Source organism: Pelodiscus sinensis, chromosome 3 (genome assembly GCF_052426305.1).
Source record: "Pelodiscus sinensis isolate ZL-2025 chromosome 3, ASM5242630v1, whole genome shotgun sequence".
In the NCBI taxonomy this organism is placed as follows: domain Eukaryota; kingdom Metazoa; phylum Chordata; order Testudines; family Trionychidae; genus Pelodiscus; species Pelodiscus sinensis.
In genome coordinates this window covers 197,667,501-197,683,463 of record NC_143054.1, presented here as the reverse complement: position 1 = coordinate 197,683,463, position 15,963 = coordinate 197,667,501, and the positions used below count along the sequence as shown (strand labels likewise).

Here is a 15,963-nt window from a genome sequence, read left to right as displayed (position 1 = left end):
CTTTTGAATAGCAATAAAGTGGTCAGAACATTTACTGTTCTGTTTATTGAATACAATTTGGACACATGGTGCTTTTTAAAAGCATCATTCTTTATTTAGGATTTCAACATTGATTTTGCTGTTTAATCAACCAGTATGTTTTCTAGCTGAGCAATGAATTTGTGATGGCAGCAGAAATAATGGGTGGAAATGAAAGGTCAAGGAAAGGGCTGTTGTCAAATTTCCAGTTAGCACATTCAAAAATAAAAGGAGACATCTCCTTGAACTTTTTTGTTACAATTTCCTGTGACTTTGAGCAGCATAAATTGGGGTTACAGTAGTTACATTTTGTAACTATTATATTGTTTTGATTTCAGTGAAAAAGCCCTAATTGGAGAAATATTTAGCCAGCTTCAATCAATGGGCACATTTATATGTACATACAAATATGTAGAAACAAATAGTATTTGTACATACAAATGGTTTGCTTTGACAAACAGCTTCTTAATGTGCTTGTGTACTAACATAGCAAAGATGAAAATGTATCAGGACAGTAGGTTTACTTTTGTATTACAAAATGGTTAAATCTTGTTCTGTAGGATTTATATAGTGCTGTGTATGTGTGTATATTTGCAACATAGATGTGTTAGGTCTCTACTGAGATATTTTTGAGAGTTAAGCAAATTATATTCTGTAGTTTTAAATTTACTCTAATGTTCATCAAAGAATTTTATGTTAGCTGACTGACATTTTCTAAGTAGTCTAATTTTGGTTCATACAAAATTATTTTTAAACAGTTTATAGTCTTAGTTCATACATCTGCAGGTTTCCTAGTACATATTTTTTCTCACAAATTATTCTCAAGTATTATTTATTTTCCTGTTTCCATCCTTCTCCTTTCCTCAAATGTCAAAACTCTTCTAATCAATTTTCCAGTCAGTATACCACAATGTGAAGTATAGGCATGAAATGTTAATAGTTTAAAAAAACATGTTAAATTATAAATTTTGTGGGTCAAAGTAAACAGTTGTGTGCTGGTAATAATTTTAAAATGAGAGAGGCATCTGAGTAAAACAGTAGATTTCAAAGATGCATTTAATTTAGTTTTTTTATCTTTTTGTTAAAAAGGTAAGATATGTTAGCTACAGCATTGCTAATTGCCCACAGGCAATTAATTGTCAATAATAATCACAGTATCTTTTAGCAGTGTTAAAAAGGTCTATTGTAGGGAAAATGCATTTTTTACAAAAGTAGGGAGCTTTACAAGATTATTGATATATTTTATTATTTCATTTTTTTAAATTTCAGGGTCAGTTTTGAAGAAGCTTTTGCATACTGGAAACTGTATTAAGGTATTTTGTTAAAAGACATATGAGCATTTCTTCATACTTAATTCCATTGTTGCTATAGAGAAATACATTTTATATTCATTGAAGAGTCATGATTTATTGTAATTTGTTTGAATAAATGTATAGTGGTTATTACCAAGTTCCTATATAATAAATGTTCACATTTTAATAATAAATTATAGTGACATCCCTTTATCATTGTAATATCTCTGTCTGGACTTGCTACCATTCTAATGTATCTTTGTTAAATCTATCTATGGTAAAGATATATTTCTGCAGAATAATATCTTGTTGTTCTTTGAGTCATTGCTCATGTCCATTCCACATTGCATCATCAAAAGATTTTCCTTTAGCAGTACCTGTTGGGCCAGCAGGGGAGCCCCCTGGAATGGTGCTGTTATATCAGCTGATATATACTCTGCTGGCCCATCACCCTCTCTGTTCCTTCTTACCTCTAGTGATGGTCTTTGGAAAGTGCTCTGATTTTGCTTTGCAAGCACCTCTTAGCAGTTCTCAACTACTTGATTTTTAAAGTGGTCCTGTTAATTGTTGCAGTATCTTCTGTAAATAGTTCTTAGTGTAATTAGTTTACTTCAGCATAGGGACTCTTTTCATTCCCTGCATGAAGCAAGCTCTGTATCAAGTGCTTGAAACTATGCATCGTGGGGATCCCCACAAAGTCTGCTTAAAGTTCCTTGGGGATTCCCACCTTTTCAAGTCCTGCAAGATTTGTAGAGGGTTCAAGCCATTCAGCAAGCGGGAGCAGGAGTCTTGCATGAAGATTCTCCTAGTAGAGGCAGCTCTCCATCTGGCACCAGTGTCAGATCTAGCACCAGCCACCAAGAGCACATTGGCCTTGGTGTGTGAGGCACCCAGCCGCTTGCAGGCCTCTCTAGCGCCAAGAAGGCTACAGCACCAATCTCAATCCCGGTGCTGCAGAAGAAGCAGAAAGTGAGTAGAGGCAGGTCTCCATTGCAACATATGCCGACAGTGCATCCTCAGGAGGGGTACAGGGCACCAATGGGTTCAGTACCCGAACCTTCGAGGTTGGGTTGACTTCACTTCAGCCCACAGCAGGGCCTCAGCCTGGTAGAAGATCTCCCAGAGCTGTTGACGCCAGACCCCTTTTAGGCCGCGAGGGACCTTACTGAGCTCACTTTATCCCCGGTCTCGGTGTCAGACCTGAGGAGGGAGTGTGCCTCATGGCAGCACTGTGCCAGTCCTACGGCACCAAGCACCTTGGCACCGGCCCTGAACAGGCACCTCAGGTCCACCAGCACTGCCTTCACTAGTGGCTCCAGCACCACCTCTGGTATTTGTTCAAGCTTCAGCACTGCTATGGCACCGGCGCCAACTCAGGCTGGGCATGCAGCACCATCTCTATCATCGTGCCAGCCATCAGGACTTGCTATACCACCGCCTCCCCCTCAACACTGCAGGAAGCCTGAGTCCATGGCTAGACATGCTTCCAGTTGCAGGTTGCCAAGTGCCAGGGCCACAGCACTGCCCTGGACAACCTCTGAGTACTCCACTGACTCAGAGGCCGAGTCTATCTTCTCGATGTGGGCTTCCAGGTTTAGATCTCGGCACCGGTCATACTCCTGGCACCAAAGCCCTTCTGCGTAACCTCACTAGCAGTCCTAGGTGGCCCAGCCTGTCCAGTCGGTGCAGCAGTCCTGGCCACCGCAGGAGCAGACCTCTATTCAGTGGCCCTTAAGGATTCCCTGGGCCTACCATCATTCACATGGTGTGGGGCCTCTAGGTTGGTGTCAGTCTATTTGAGGCCCAGGGCTCCTCCCTCAGCCACCCCATTGGTCCCCTTCCCTATGTTGGGACAGTCCCTGCTCCTGAGTCAAGCCTCGCCCATAGCTTCAGGAGTCTGTGGTCTGCCCATGGCCCAGGCTTTAACGGTGCCCTCCTCGGCAGCCTTCAGACCCGTGACATGTCAGTCTGAAGGGCCCTCCCATCGATGTCTACTATGGACTCAGTGGCGCCTCTTTCACTGGCTGGCTCAAAGCCTGAAGGTGCAGCCAGTGAGAGTGTTGGAGGACTCTGACCTCACAGTTGATACCCTGCAATCTGATACCCCTACCAGAGTAGCCTTGCCTCTTAATAATACTAGTTAAGATTATGAAGACCTACGGAAGACCCCGGCCTCTATTCTACCAACTGATAAGAAGGTAGAGAGACGCTAGTTTGTGCTACTGGGGGAGAATGAACATCTGTTCTCCCATCCACCCCCAGGATCCCTGGTTGTCCAGGCAGTGAATCAGTGTGAGAGGCAGAGGCAGCTGGGTCCAACCCCCCAAAACAGGGATGCAAAATACATGGACCTTCTGGGTAGAAAGGCCTTTGTCTGAGGAGGGCTGCAGCTCCGCATAGTGAACTATCAGGTTCTGCTTAGCCGCTATTCCTATACAGGCAGTCCCAGGGTTATGTACAAGATAGGGACTGTAGGTTTGTTCTTAAGTTGAATCTGTATGTAAGTCGGAACTGGCATCCAGATTCAGCCGCTGCTGAAACTGATCAGTTTCAACAGCGGCTGAATCTGGACACCAGTTCTGACTTACATACAGATTCAACTTAAGAACCCCAGGCATCCCCAAGTCAGCTGCTGCTGAAACTGATCAGCGGCTGATTCCAGGAAGCCTGGGGCAGGGGCTTCCTATAGTCAGCCACTGGTCAGTTTCAGCAGCGGCTGACTTGGGGATGCCTGGGGCAGAGCAGCTGGGGTGCTGCTGGGTTGGTTCAGTAGCGCGGCCGCTTCTCGGCGCTACTGGACCAACCCAGCAGCACCCAAGCTGCTCTGCCCCAGGCGTCCTGATTCAGCCGCTGCTGAAACTGACCAGTCAGCTGCTGTCCGCGTGTTCCGCCGCTTTGCTCCCCGTCCCCCTGGTCTGCAGACCAGGGAGACGGGGAGCAAAGCAGAGCAAAGCCAAGGAGCACGCGGGCAGCGGACAGCCCAGACGCGTCTGGGCTGTTGGCTGCCCGCGTGCTCCGCAGCTTTGCTCCCTGTCCCACTGGTCTGCTGGAGACCAGGGAGACGGGCCCCATTCGTACCTGCGGATCCGATGTAAGTCGGATCCGCGTAACTCGGGGACTGCCTGTATTACCTGGGCTACTATGGATAAGTTTACTAAGCTTGTTCCTCAGGACTCCTGGTCCGAATTTAAGTCGCTCTCTGAGGAGGGCAGGGTGGTGTCCCGTGCAGCTGACACAGCTGCTCATACTATGGCCACGGGCCTGGTACTTCATTGCAGCTCATGACTGCAGAGGTTTGGGGTGCCCCTGGAGCTTCAGACCACCATACAAGACCTGCCTTTTAAAAGACCAAGTTTGTTCATGGAGCAGACCGATCATCATCTGCATAGTCTGAAAGACACATGGGCCACATTAAAGTCCCTGGGAATTCAGACTCCCAGCCACAAGAGGTGATCCCTTTCCGAACACCCCATGGCATTCCCAGCCATATGCCCACCCGGACTTCTCTTGGAGAAGGAGACGGAATGGGGACGGCAGGAACAAAAGATGCCATTTTCTTCCCTCATCTGACCAAGGGCTGGGTTCAGCCAAGAAAACCCAGGGCCTTCGTCAGGGGGTTTTGAGGGTGTGCCTAAGGACAGCTTACCAGTTTCACTTGTACCCTTCCTGGACCTCTTATTCCCTTTCTACCATGCTTGGGTTTCCATCACCTCAGACTGGTGGGTCCTTGAGATGGTAGGCAGGGGCTATGCTGTCCCATTCCTCTCGCCCCTCACCCATCTCTCTGCCCCATCCCTCTTCAGGGATCATCTCCTGAGGGTGGAGGTGCTTCAGCTCCTAAGCCTGGGACGGCTGAAATGGTGCCCCCTCGGAGTTTATGAGCAAGGGTTTCTGCTACCAGTACTTCCTGGTCCCCAAGGCAAAGGAGGGAATGGAGTGTGTTCCACCCCATCCTGAACCTTAGGGACCTCAGTGCCTTTATCGCCAAGGTCAAGTTCAAGATGGTGATATTGACATCGATCATTCCCTCTCTCGCTCTTGGAGACTGGTACGCTGCCTTCGACCTAAAAGTCGCTTACTTCCACATTTCCATAACACCTCACCACAGAAGGTTCCTGCAGTTCACCATGGGCTGCGATGACTTCCAGTTCACAGCTCTACCATTCGCCTTTCCATAGCACCTCCAGTATTTACCAAGTACATTGCAATAGTTGCCGCTTTCTTGAAGAAATGTGGTGTCCAGTTGTTTCCCTATCTGGACAATTAGCTGATGCAGTGGATCATATTAAATCCTCATATTAAAGGAGGAGATAGACATAATAGGCATCACTGAAACCTGGTGGAATGAGGAAAATCTGTGGGACACTATCATACCAGGATATAAAATATATCAGAAGGATAGAGCAGGCTTGGTGGGTGGCGGAGTGGCACTGTATGTGAAAGATAATGTAGAATCAAATGAAATAAAAATATTAAATGAATCAACATGTTCAATAGAATCGCTATGGGTAGTAATTCCATGCTCCAATAATAAGAAATTAGCAGTAGGGATATGTTACCGACCACCTGACCAGGACAGCGATACTGACATTGAAATGCTGAGGGAGATTAGAGAGGTTACCAAAATAAAGAACTCTATAATAATAGGGGACTTTAATTATCCCCATATTGACTGGATACATGTTACCTCAGGAAGAGAAGCAGAGATAAAATTTCTCAATAGCTTAAATGACTGCTTCTTGGAGCAGCTGGTACAGGAACCCACAAGGTGAGAGGTAATTCTTGATTTAGCCCTGAGTGGAGCGCAGGATCAGATCCAGAAGATAACCATTACAGGACCGCTTGGGAATAGTGACCATAATATAACAACATTCAACATTCCTGTGGTGGGAGGAACACCTCAGCAGTCCAGCACCCTGGCATTTAATTTCATAAAGGGGAATTATGCAAAAAGGAGGAGGTTAGTTAAACAGAAATTAAAAGGCACAATGACTAGAGCCAAATCCCTGCAAGCTGCATGGAAACTTTTTAAAGACACCATAATAGCAGCCCAACTTAAATGTATACCCCAAATTAAAAAACATAGCAAGAGACCTAAAAAAGCGTCACCGTGGCTTAACCACCATGTAAAAGAAGCAATGAGGAACAAAAAGGCATCTTTTAAGAAGTGGAAGTCCAGTCCTGGTGAGATAAATAGAAAGGAACATAAGCACTGTCAAATCAAGTGTAAAAATGTAATAAAAAAAGCAAAAAAATATTTTGAGGAACAGCTAGCCAAAAACTCAAAATGAAATAACAAAATGTTTTATAAGTACATTAGAAGCAGGAAGCCTGCTAAAAAACCTATGGGTCCCCTAGACGATCGAGATATAAAAGGAGCAATCAAGGACGATAAAGCCATTGTGGATAAACTAAATGATTTCTTTGCTTCAGTCTTCATGGCTGAGGACGTTAGGGAGATGCCCAAATCTGCACCGTCCTTTGTGGGTGATGAATCTGAGGAACTGTCCCTGATTGAAGTGTCATTAGAGGAGGTTTTGGAACAAATAGAAAAACTTAGTGTTAACAAATCTCCGGGTCCAGATGACATTCATCCAAGGGTTCTAAAAGAACTCAAATGGGAAATTGCTGAGCTATTATCTGTGGTTTGTAACCTATCCTTTAAATCGGCTTCCGTACGTAATGACTGGAAGGTAGCCAATGTGACACCAATATTTAAAAAGGGCTCTAGAGGCGATCCTGGCAATTACAGACCGGTAAGTCTAACTTCAGTACCGGACAAATTAGTCGAAACAATAGTAAAGAATAAAATTGTGAGGCATGTAGAAGAACATAATTTGTTGGACAAAAGTCAACATGGTTTCTGTAAAGGGAAATCATGTCTTACTAATCTATTAGAGTTCTTTGAAGGGGTTAACAAACATGCGGACAAGGGGGATCCAGTAGATATAGTATACTTAGATTTTCAGAAAGCCTTTGACAAGATCCCTCACCAAAGGCTCTTGTGTAAATTACATTGCCATGGGATAAGAGGGAAGGTCCTTTCATGGATTGAGAACTGGTTAAAAGACAGGAAACAAAGGGTAGGAATAAATGGTAAATTTTCAGAATGGAGAGTGGTACCTAGTGGTGTCCCCCAAGGGTCAGTCCTGGGACAAATCCTGTTCAACTTATTCATAAATGATCTGGAGAAAGGGGTAAGCAATGAGGTAGTAAAGTTTGCGGATGATACCAAACTGTTTAGGATAGTCAAGACAGAAGCAGACTGTGAGGGACTCCAAAAAAGATCTCACCAAACTGAGTGATTGGGCAACAAAATGGCAAATGAAATTTAATGTGGATAAGTGTAAAGTAATGCACATTGGGAAAAATAACCCCAACTATATGTACAGTATGATGGGGGCTAATTTGGCTACGACAACTCAGGAACGAGATCTTGGAGTTATTGTGGATAGTTCTCTGAAAACTTCCACACAGTGTGCAGCGGCGGTCAAAAAGGCAAATAGGATGCTAGGAATTATTAAGAAAGGGATAGAAAATAAGACACTGAATATCTTACTGCATGGCTACGTATAGACTGGCCTCAAATTCCGGAAAAGGGATGCAAAGCAGGTAAGTCAGCATAGGGAAATCCGCGGGGGATTTAAATATCCCCCGCGGATTTAAATAAACATGTCCGCCGCTTTTTTTCCGGCTTGGGGAAAAGCCGGAAAAAAAGCGTCTAGACTGGCGCGATCCTCCGGAATAGGAAAGTAGGAATAAGAGATCCTCCGGAAAAGGGCTTTATTCCGGAGGATCGCGCCAGTCTAGACGCTTTTTTTCCGGCTTTTCCCCAAGCCGGAAAAAAAGCAGCGGACATGTTTATTTAAATCCGCGGGGGATATTTAAATCCCCCGCGGATTTCCCTATGCTGACTTACCTGCTTTTCACCCCCTTTCCAGAATTTGGGACCAGTCTAGACGTAGCCCACCTGTATAAAACTATGGTATGCACATATCTTGAATACTGTGTGTAGATGTGGTCTCCTCACCTCAAAAAAGATATTTTGGCCTTGGAAAGGGTTCAGAAAAGGGCAACTAAAATGTTTAGGGGTTTGGAATGGGTCCCATATGAATAGAGGTTAAAACGACTGGGACTTTTCAGTTTAGAAAAGAGGAGACTGAGGGGGGATACAGAAGAGGTATCTAAAATCATGAGTGGTGTGGAGAGGGCGACTAAAGAAAAATTATTTATTAGTTCCCATAATAGAAGAACTAGAGGTCACCAAATGAAGTTAATGGGTAGCAGGTTTAAAACTAATAAAAGAAAGTTCTTCACACAGCATGTGGTCAACCTGTGGAACTCCTTGCCAGAGGAGGCTGTGAAGGCTAGGACTATAACAGAGTTTAAAGAGAAGCTAGATAATTTCCTGGAGGTTAGGTCCATAAAAGGCTGTTAGCCAGGGGATAGAAATGGTGTCCCTGGCCTCTGTTTGTCAGAGGCCGGAGAAAGATGTCAGGAGACAAATCGCTTGATCATTGTCTTCGTTCCACCCTCTCTGGGGCACCTGGTGCTGGCCACTGTTAGCAGACAGGCTACTGGGCTAGATGGACCTTTGGTCTGACCCAGTATGGCCGTTCTTATGTTCTTATCATCGGTGGACCAGGTGTTGGCCCATATTTCCCTTGTGTGGGACCTTTTCTTGGAGCTCGGTCTCCTCCTGAATAAGGCCAAGTCTACCCTGTTCCCCACTCAGGTCATGGAATTCATGGGTGCTCGTCTGGACTCGATGCTGGCCATGGCATCTCTATCCATGTTGCAGTTCCTGACTCTCAGGAGCACCATCCTGGCCATGCAGGTGTCTCCCATGACCACGGTCAGAAACTGCATGTGCGTCCTGTGGCTCATTGCCACCTGTACCTATGTAGTGCAGCATGCCAGTCTTTGCCTATAGCCCCTGCAGTTGTGGTTGGCCCAGGTCCACTACCTGTCCTTTCACCTTTGGAACAGGGTGGTGATGCTCCCTCCCCATGTCCTGTGCTCCCTGGACTGGTGGATCCAGGAGGATGTGGTCTGCACTGGGGTTCCATTCTCCAGGTCTCTGCCTACCCTTTAGCTGGTGATGGATGCATCCGACACAGATTGGGAAGCCCAAATTGGCGACAGGAGGACTCCAGGTATGTGGTCTCGGGAGGAACTCTCCCTGCATATCACTGTGAGGGAGCTGTGGGCAGTGGACCTGTCATGCCAGGCATTCCTCTCTCATCTTGGGGCAAGATGGTTCTTATCCTGTCTGACAATAAGACAATGGTCTCTTATATAAACAGGCAGGGTGGAGCTCATTCCCCTTCCCTGTGTCTGGAAGCCCTCCAGCTCTGGGATCTGTGTATCAGGGCGAATATTCACCTGATTGCCTCCTACCTCTTCAGGGCTCAGATTGCTCTGGTGGACTGGCTGAGCAGATCCTTTGTCAGCCACGAGTGGTCCCTCAGAGGATGTAGCCCTCCTGGATCTGTTCGCAACCTTCCACAGGTGGATTTTCCCCCTCCTGGACCTGTTCGCAACCCACCAGAACAGGAAGTTCCCCAGCTTCTCCTTCTTCATGGGGCTTGGACGCGGGTCTCTGGGAGACACCCACTTTATCCTTTGGCTCAAGGATCTGCTCTATGCATTTCCCCCATTCCCACTGGTACACAAGGTTCTCCTGAGGGCTTAAGAGTTCAGGGCTTCCCTCATCCTTCTAGCGCCAGTGAGGTTGAGGCAGCACTGGTTCATGTCTTCCTTGAACCTCTCCATGCTCTCTCTCTGGAGCCAGACATGATAACACAGGATTTCGGCAGGCTTTGCCACCCGAACCTACAGTCTCAGCACCTAATATCCTGGAAGTTGCATGGCTGACAGCGGTGGAGCTGCAGTGCTTGGAGCAAGTGCAGGAGGAGGTCCTGCTAGGGAGTAGGAAACATTCCATGAGGGTCACTTACCTAGCTAAATGGAAGCACTTCTCCATCTGGGCTATCCAGAAGGGGTTCTCCCCTATGGATGCTCAGGTCCCGATGGTCCTAGACTATCTCTTGGATCTCCGGGTTCAAGGGCTTTCCTCCTAGTCATTTAGGGTCCTCTTGGCGGCCATTTCTGCTTTTCACCTGGGCTCCCAGGGTGGGACTCTTTGTAGACCCCATGCTCCATTGGTTTTTGAAGGGACTGGACAGGCTTTACCTGCATGTTCATCAACCTGTTCCCTCAGTGGGACCTCTCACAGGATCCCCCTTTGAGCCTCTGGCAACGTGTTTGCTGCTACACCTCTTGTGGAACATGTCATTTCTCTGGGCTTTCACAGTGGCCAGATGTGTGTTCCAATTCAGGGCCCTTACCTCAGACCCACCTTACGCAGTTTATTTCAAGGATAAGGTTAGGTTCTGTCCAGTGCTCCATCACTGGTGATTAATCAGCCCCACCCAGTCAGTCAGTTATGTGCATGGAGCCCTGAGCCTCTGACTGGGCTGGGCTGATTAATCACCTGTGAAGCTGTCCTGCCCCGCAGCTTAGAAGGAACACCGGTTATGTCCCCACCTCACCTTCCTGCCAAAGGCGGTGTCTCCATTCCATGTCTCTCAGGACATTTTTTTCCCCAGTTTTTTACCCCAAGCCCTATGCTTCTGGCAAAGAACAGGCTTTACACATTCTAGATGTTAGGAGAGCTTTAGCTTTTTATTTAGACAGGATGAAGCCCTTTCTTAAGTCCCCACAGCCGTTTGTGGCAATCGTGGAGTGGCTAAAGGGGCAGCTGGTCTCTGCGCAGAGGATATCTTCCTGGATTACTTCCTGTATCAAGGTATGCTACGGTCTGGCCGGGGTGCCAGCCCCTCCCCTTACAGACCACTCTACTAGGGCATAGGGCATAGGCCGCCTCCACAGCCTTTGTGGATCAAGTCTCTATCCTGGATATTTGTAGTGCTGCCACATGGTGTTTGGTCCATACCTTTGCCAGCCACTATGCATTGGCTCATCAGGCTAGGGAGGATGCAGCCCTGGGAAGGGCTGTCCTCCACTCAGTAGAGGGACCTCCTGGGTTTCTGCTTTGGAGTCACCTATGTAGAATGAACATGAGCAATCAGTCAATGGGTAAAAAAAAACAGTTACTTACCATTTGTAACTTTTCTTCTTTGAGATGTGTTGCTCATGTTCATTCCAAATCACACCCTCCTCCCCCTCTCCCAAGTGGTCAGGTAAGAAGGAACTGAAGGGGTGGTGAGCCAGTAGGGGTATATATCAGTCAGTAGAATGGCACCACTCCAGGAGGCTCCTCTGCTGGCCCAACGGGTACCTCTAAGTTAAAAACTTCTGACGATGTGTGCACGCAGCACATGCACACCTACGTGGAATGGGCATGAGCAACACATCTCGAAGAACAGTAGTCACCAATGTTAAGTAACTGTTCATTTTAATCTCCCCACCCTGAAATGTAGTATATTAAACTATCAGTTTGAATGAAAACTTCCATGTTTTTTGTTTTGTTTTTAATCCATTGTTCCTTTTCCAGTTAGAATTCCAACAATAAAATTCTGCCTTGCTAGTTTGCTTTTTTGCTAAAGATTTATTGAGATCATGGTATGTTACACAGGAATTGGCTTATGTACAGATTTTCAAGGCAATAACTGGAATGCTGGATTGAAATTCTGGACCCACTGAAATAAATTGCAAAATTCTACTTCTACTTAGTGTGCCGTTAAAGTATTGGCATTTGCTGTGTTCAGGAAATACACCTACTTCATTGTCTCAAAGGATCAATTTTAGGGCTCTGTTACTTGGGCTGTACTTGGGACAGGACTAGAGAATGCAGAAGAGCAACTTGGCTGGAGATCGCAATTCCTACAGTCACTGGAGGTGTTTGGTTCGTGGTTCAAGATGGAGCAGGGTTTCCTAGGGACTGTTGCACTGGCCAGGAATTGGCACACTGCAACAGTACTCCTGAATATGCTTCCAGCACACCCAGTGCATGAACCATTTAATTAGTGTTGCCTCTTAAAATGGTTGCAGGACTTACTGAAGGGTAATAAGAGTGATGGAGCTTATCTTTATATTTTTTAAAAGCATTTTTAGTATCTTTAAATATTCTGTATTTTTATTGCATTTTGCTGTTTTATCAGTGTCACATTCTACTTTCTTTTCCTTTTAGATAAGATGTGAAGGAATCCGTCTATTTCTTCTTTGGCTTCAAGCACTTCAGACAAACTGCTCAGAGGAGCAAGTGTTGATTTTTGCATGCTTAGTGCCTGGTTTTCCAGTGATCATGTCATCAAGAGGTCCTTGTACACTGGATACACTCATTAGCCCTCCTTTTACTTTGCTTGATGGTAAGCAAAATTCTCCTAATTGAAATGCTGACTATATAGCCTTTTTCTGATAGCTAGTTCATAGAATTACAGATGTCGCTAATAGGGGAAAATATCTAGCTGGTTACACTAGCCACTTTTGTAAATCTTTCAACGAAGGATGTAAGTGGTTAATTGGTAAGCATCATCCTTCCTGGGTGATGCTTACCAGTAACCTGTTAACTGGCAGCCTGGCTGGGCTGGAGCAGCACCCTACCCAACGTGTGCAAGAGGGCTGGGCCTGCCATGTAATGAGCTGTAGGCGGATAGTGGGCTGGCTGGGCTGGATCCCAGTTAAGCGATTAAGCAGCTAAATGTAATGTTTAACCAGTTAACTGATTAAACAGTATTTTATATCCCTGCATGAATCAGAGACATATCATATTGAGATTAATTTATTACAATGTTTTTAGAGCAGTGTATCCATTCTGTCTTACAGTGCCAGAGTGCAGAATGTTATGTTACTTAGTGTTAAAGATATAGAAAAGAAATTACTGATATTCTTTCTGCATTGCTTTGTTACTTGCTGCTGGTCACTGAGTATAAGTAGATATAGACAGTAAAAAGAATATGAAAAGAACTTACATACTAGATAGCTAGTGCTTATATTTAGGTGATGATCACTTTCCAGATGCCTGTCGTAGAAAATTTTACTTAAATACAGGATCCATGCTGTCAATAAATGTAAGATCACTATTGAATGCTTGCACCTCACTGTCTCAGAGATGGGGAAGTTTTGTTAACAGAGAAAAGAAAATCTTTTGGGCCCTGTAAGGATTGCTCACCCTTCCTTGGATGAAGCTTACCAGTTACATCACTCATTCACAGATTTACAGAAGTGGGTAGTGTAACCTATTAGATATTTTCCCCCATTAGCAACATCTGTAATTCTATGGATTAGCTATTAGCTTTCTCTTTGTGGGCGTTTAGTCTTACGGGTTGGGAGGGGGAAAGTTTAATTAATTGGCTGGATTGAAGGATGCAGTGGCTGCCTGTGGGTTTCTGCCCAATAGAGGGAGAGGTCTTATGAATCCTTGGACTTGCCTGAATGTGATCACAAATCTGGAGTTTTAGGTTTCTAGGTCATGGTGTGGACATCAGAAAAATCTCTCTTTGGATCTGGGAAAGAATTTTTCTCACCGGTAGACTGGTTTGGTACTGTGGTTTTTTTTACTTCCTCTATCAGAAACCCAGTGACCTGGTAGGTCCTAGATTGTAAATTGTTCATGTTACCATAACTTAGAAATTGTCTGATGCAGGTACTTGTTCTGTTTGGGGTCAGGTTCCCTGCTCAACTGAATTTTAAATCAAGATTAGAGGAGGGCATCCTCTTAAAAAAAGGGGATGGGGAATAAAGGACTGGGAGTTCTTACATCTGGTACAGTAAAGAGTTTCTCCCCCCTTTTCTGTGTGTCCTCAACCCACCATATGAAAGGAGGTCAATTAGAGTTCCAGTACAAATGGCTAACTTATTCATGTGTCTGAATGGTGCCACTGCACTGTTTTCTTAATTGGTACTTTTAAAATGTTGTACGTGTATTTTGATGCCTGACATCAAAATAAATGTACAGCGTTTTAAAAATACCTATTAGGAAGACAGTACAGTGGCTTATTACAGACAGCGAGTCGTCTTAGCCATGTGGCCCATTTCTTTCACTCAAAGCCCAAGGAAAAAATGAGTCGTGCAGCATCTCTGAAGCTCTAAACATCTGGACCAAACAGGGCAGCAAATGTCAGAGTTTTCATTTAAGATTAGATTGAGGCTAACCAGTGCTTTCTTTTTTTCCTCAACAACTTGGCCCCAGAGTACCACCACTTTTTTTCTTGCAAAAAAAGCACTGATCCTAACTACTCAATTGTAAATGCAAGAATCATCCCTTCAAGGACCTCCCCTGCAGGAGGAGTAAAAAAGATGGAAGTTAAAGGGGAAAATGTTGAAGACAAGAAGAAACAGTGGAATTGGGGGAGGTGGAACTGGAGAAGAAAAACTTAGGAAGGGAAGGACATCTTCAGGAATATTATCTTCTGGGAAAGCTTAGTGTTGTTCTTAATTATTAAATTGGATACTTCAGTTGGCTATCAGGCATGACTAATTCCATACACATCCTCTTATGGATCTGAACATTCAGATGCATAAGTATATAAGAGACTGTGGTGCCAACCATATTAAGTTAATTCCTTCCTTTCTGTTCTTCTGTCAGTGGTTGGTAGTCTTGTTCTCTATACAAAGCTAATATGTCTGGTGTAGTCAAGGCTTCTTACATTCTGTAGTAAGGTCCTTGGATCCTGTGGCACTCCAGTGAAGTTTACACTATTCAGTGGCAAATTCAAATGCATTTTAAAAACCGGTTTAAATTAAAAAATCAGTATAAATGATAGAACTTGTATCTGTTCTCCTTTAGTTTATTATTTTCTGGATTGTCACTATTGCCAAAGCTAGAAATTTCCCTCTTGTTAAATAAATCTTCTATAGAAAATGTTAGATTGTGGGAGCTGGGAGGCCAGAGCTGATGCTGTTTCTAGCTATACATTTTGGAGTGTGGGTAGATATCAAACGAATACAACTGACTAATGAAACATGGTTTTCTGCAACAATAATTACATATACATAATATAATAATACATATATCATGGTTTATAGAACGTGAATACATTACTCATTTAATTTATTTGTACCACTATTTTAAAGTTTTCATCTTTTTAAAAATCTTTCTCTATATTTTAGCAAAGATTTATCCTGAAGAAATAGCTCCACTTCTACCTACGGTCTCTGGTGAAAAGGTTGCTGAGGATCAAACCTGCTATTTCCTCCAGATATTGTTAAAGTATATGGTAACCCAGGTGTGAAAAGAATATTTGTAAACTCTTTAATATGTGGGGGAACATACCTGTGGTGGGAGTTTTCCTTGTTTCTACTAGTACAGTATTTTTCAGTTTGAGGTTATTGTCTTCTATAGAATTGCTTATTTTTTTATAACAGAAAAGGAGTCAAACGTTGTGGCTCTTGTTTTGAAATTGGCTATTTCTATCTCAAATAAGTAAAACAAATAAGGGATGATGTCGTATTGCATTTTTTTAGTTAAAAAATCTTTATTTTATATATCTAAGGTTTTTCACAAGATAAACAGTTTCACACAAATCCCTAACTATGCTCTAGTCACTGTGCACTAGCATCTAACATCAGGCAGCTGATTTCAAAGTTTAATTAATTTTGAATTTTCATACAATAGGTGCACTTTGTGTGTATCTCAAAAGCTGTTAACAGAATAATACCTCTCTCAGGCTTCAGTATTGCCAGTATA

The 15,963-nt window shown here is 44.2% G+C and overlaps 1 protein-coding gene across 5 annotated transcripts in view; it reads left to right on the top strand.

Moving 5' to 3' along the window:
• The window catches only part of RALGAPA2 (Ral GTPase activating protein catalytic subunit alpha 2), a 379,885-nt gene that overhangs the window by 68,650 nt on the left and 295,272 nt on the right, over positions 1 to 15,963 (top strand). For all 5 annotated transcript variants that reach the window (XR_012903061.2, XM_075925792.2, XM_089777560.1 and 2 more), the window contains exons 5-7: positions 1,288 to 1,331; positions 12,466 to 12,643; positions 15,387 to 15,502. Coding sequence is in view for 4 of the 5 variants with exons in the window: in XM_075925792.2 (XP_075781907.2) it covers positions 1,288 to 1,331; positions 12,466 to 12,643; positions 15,387 to 15,502 (338 nt within the window). In the remaining variant the exon portion in view is untranslated. The remainder of the gene's footprint in view (positions 1 to 1,287; positions 1,332 to 12,465; positions 12,644 to 15,386; positions 15,503 to 15,963) is intronic.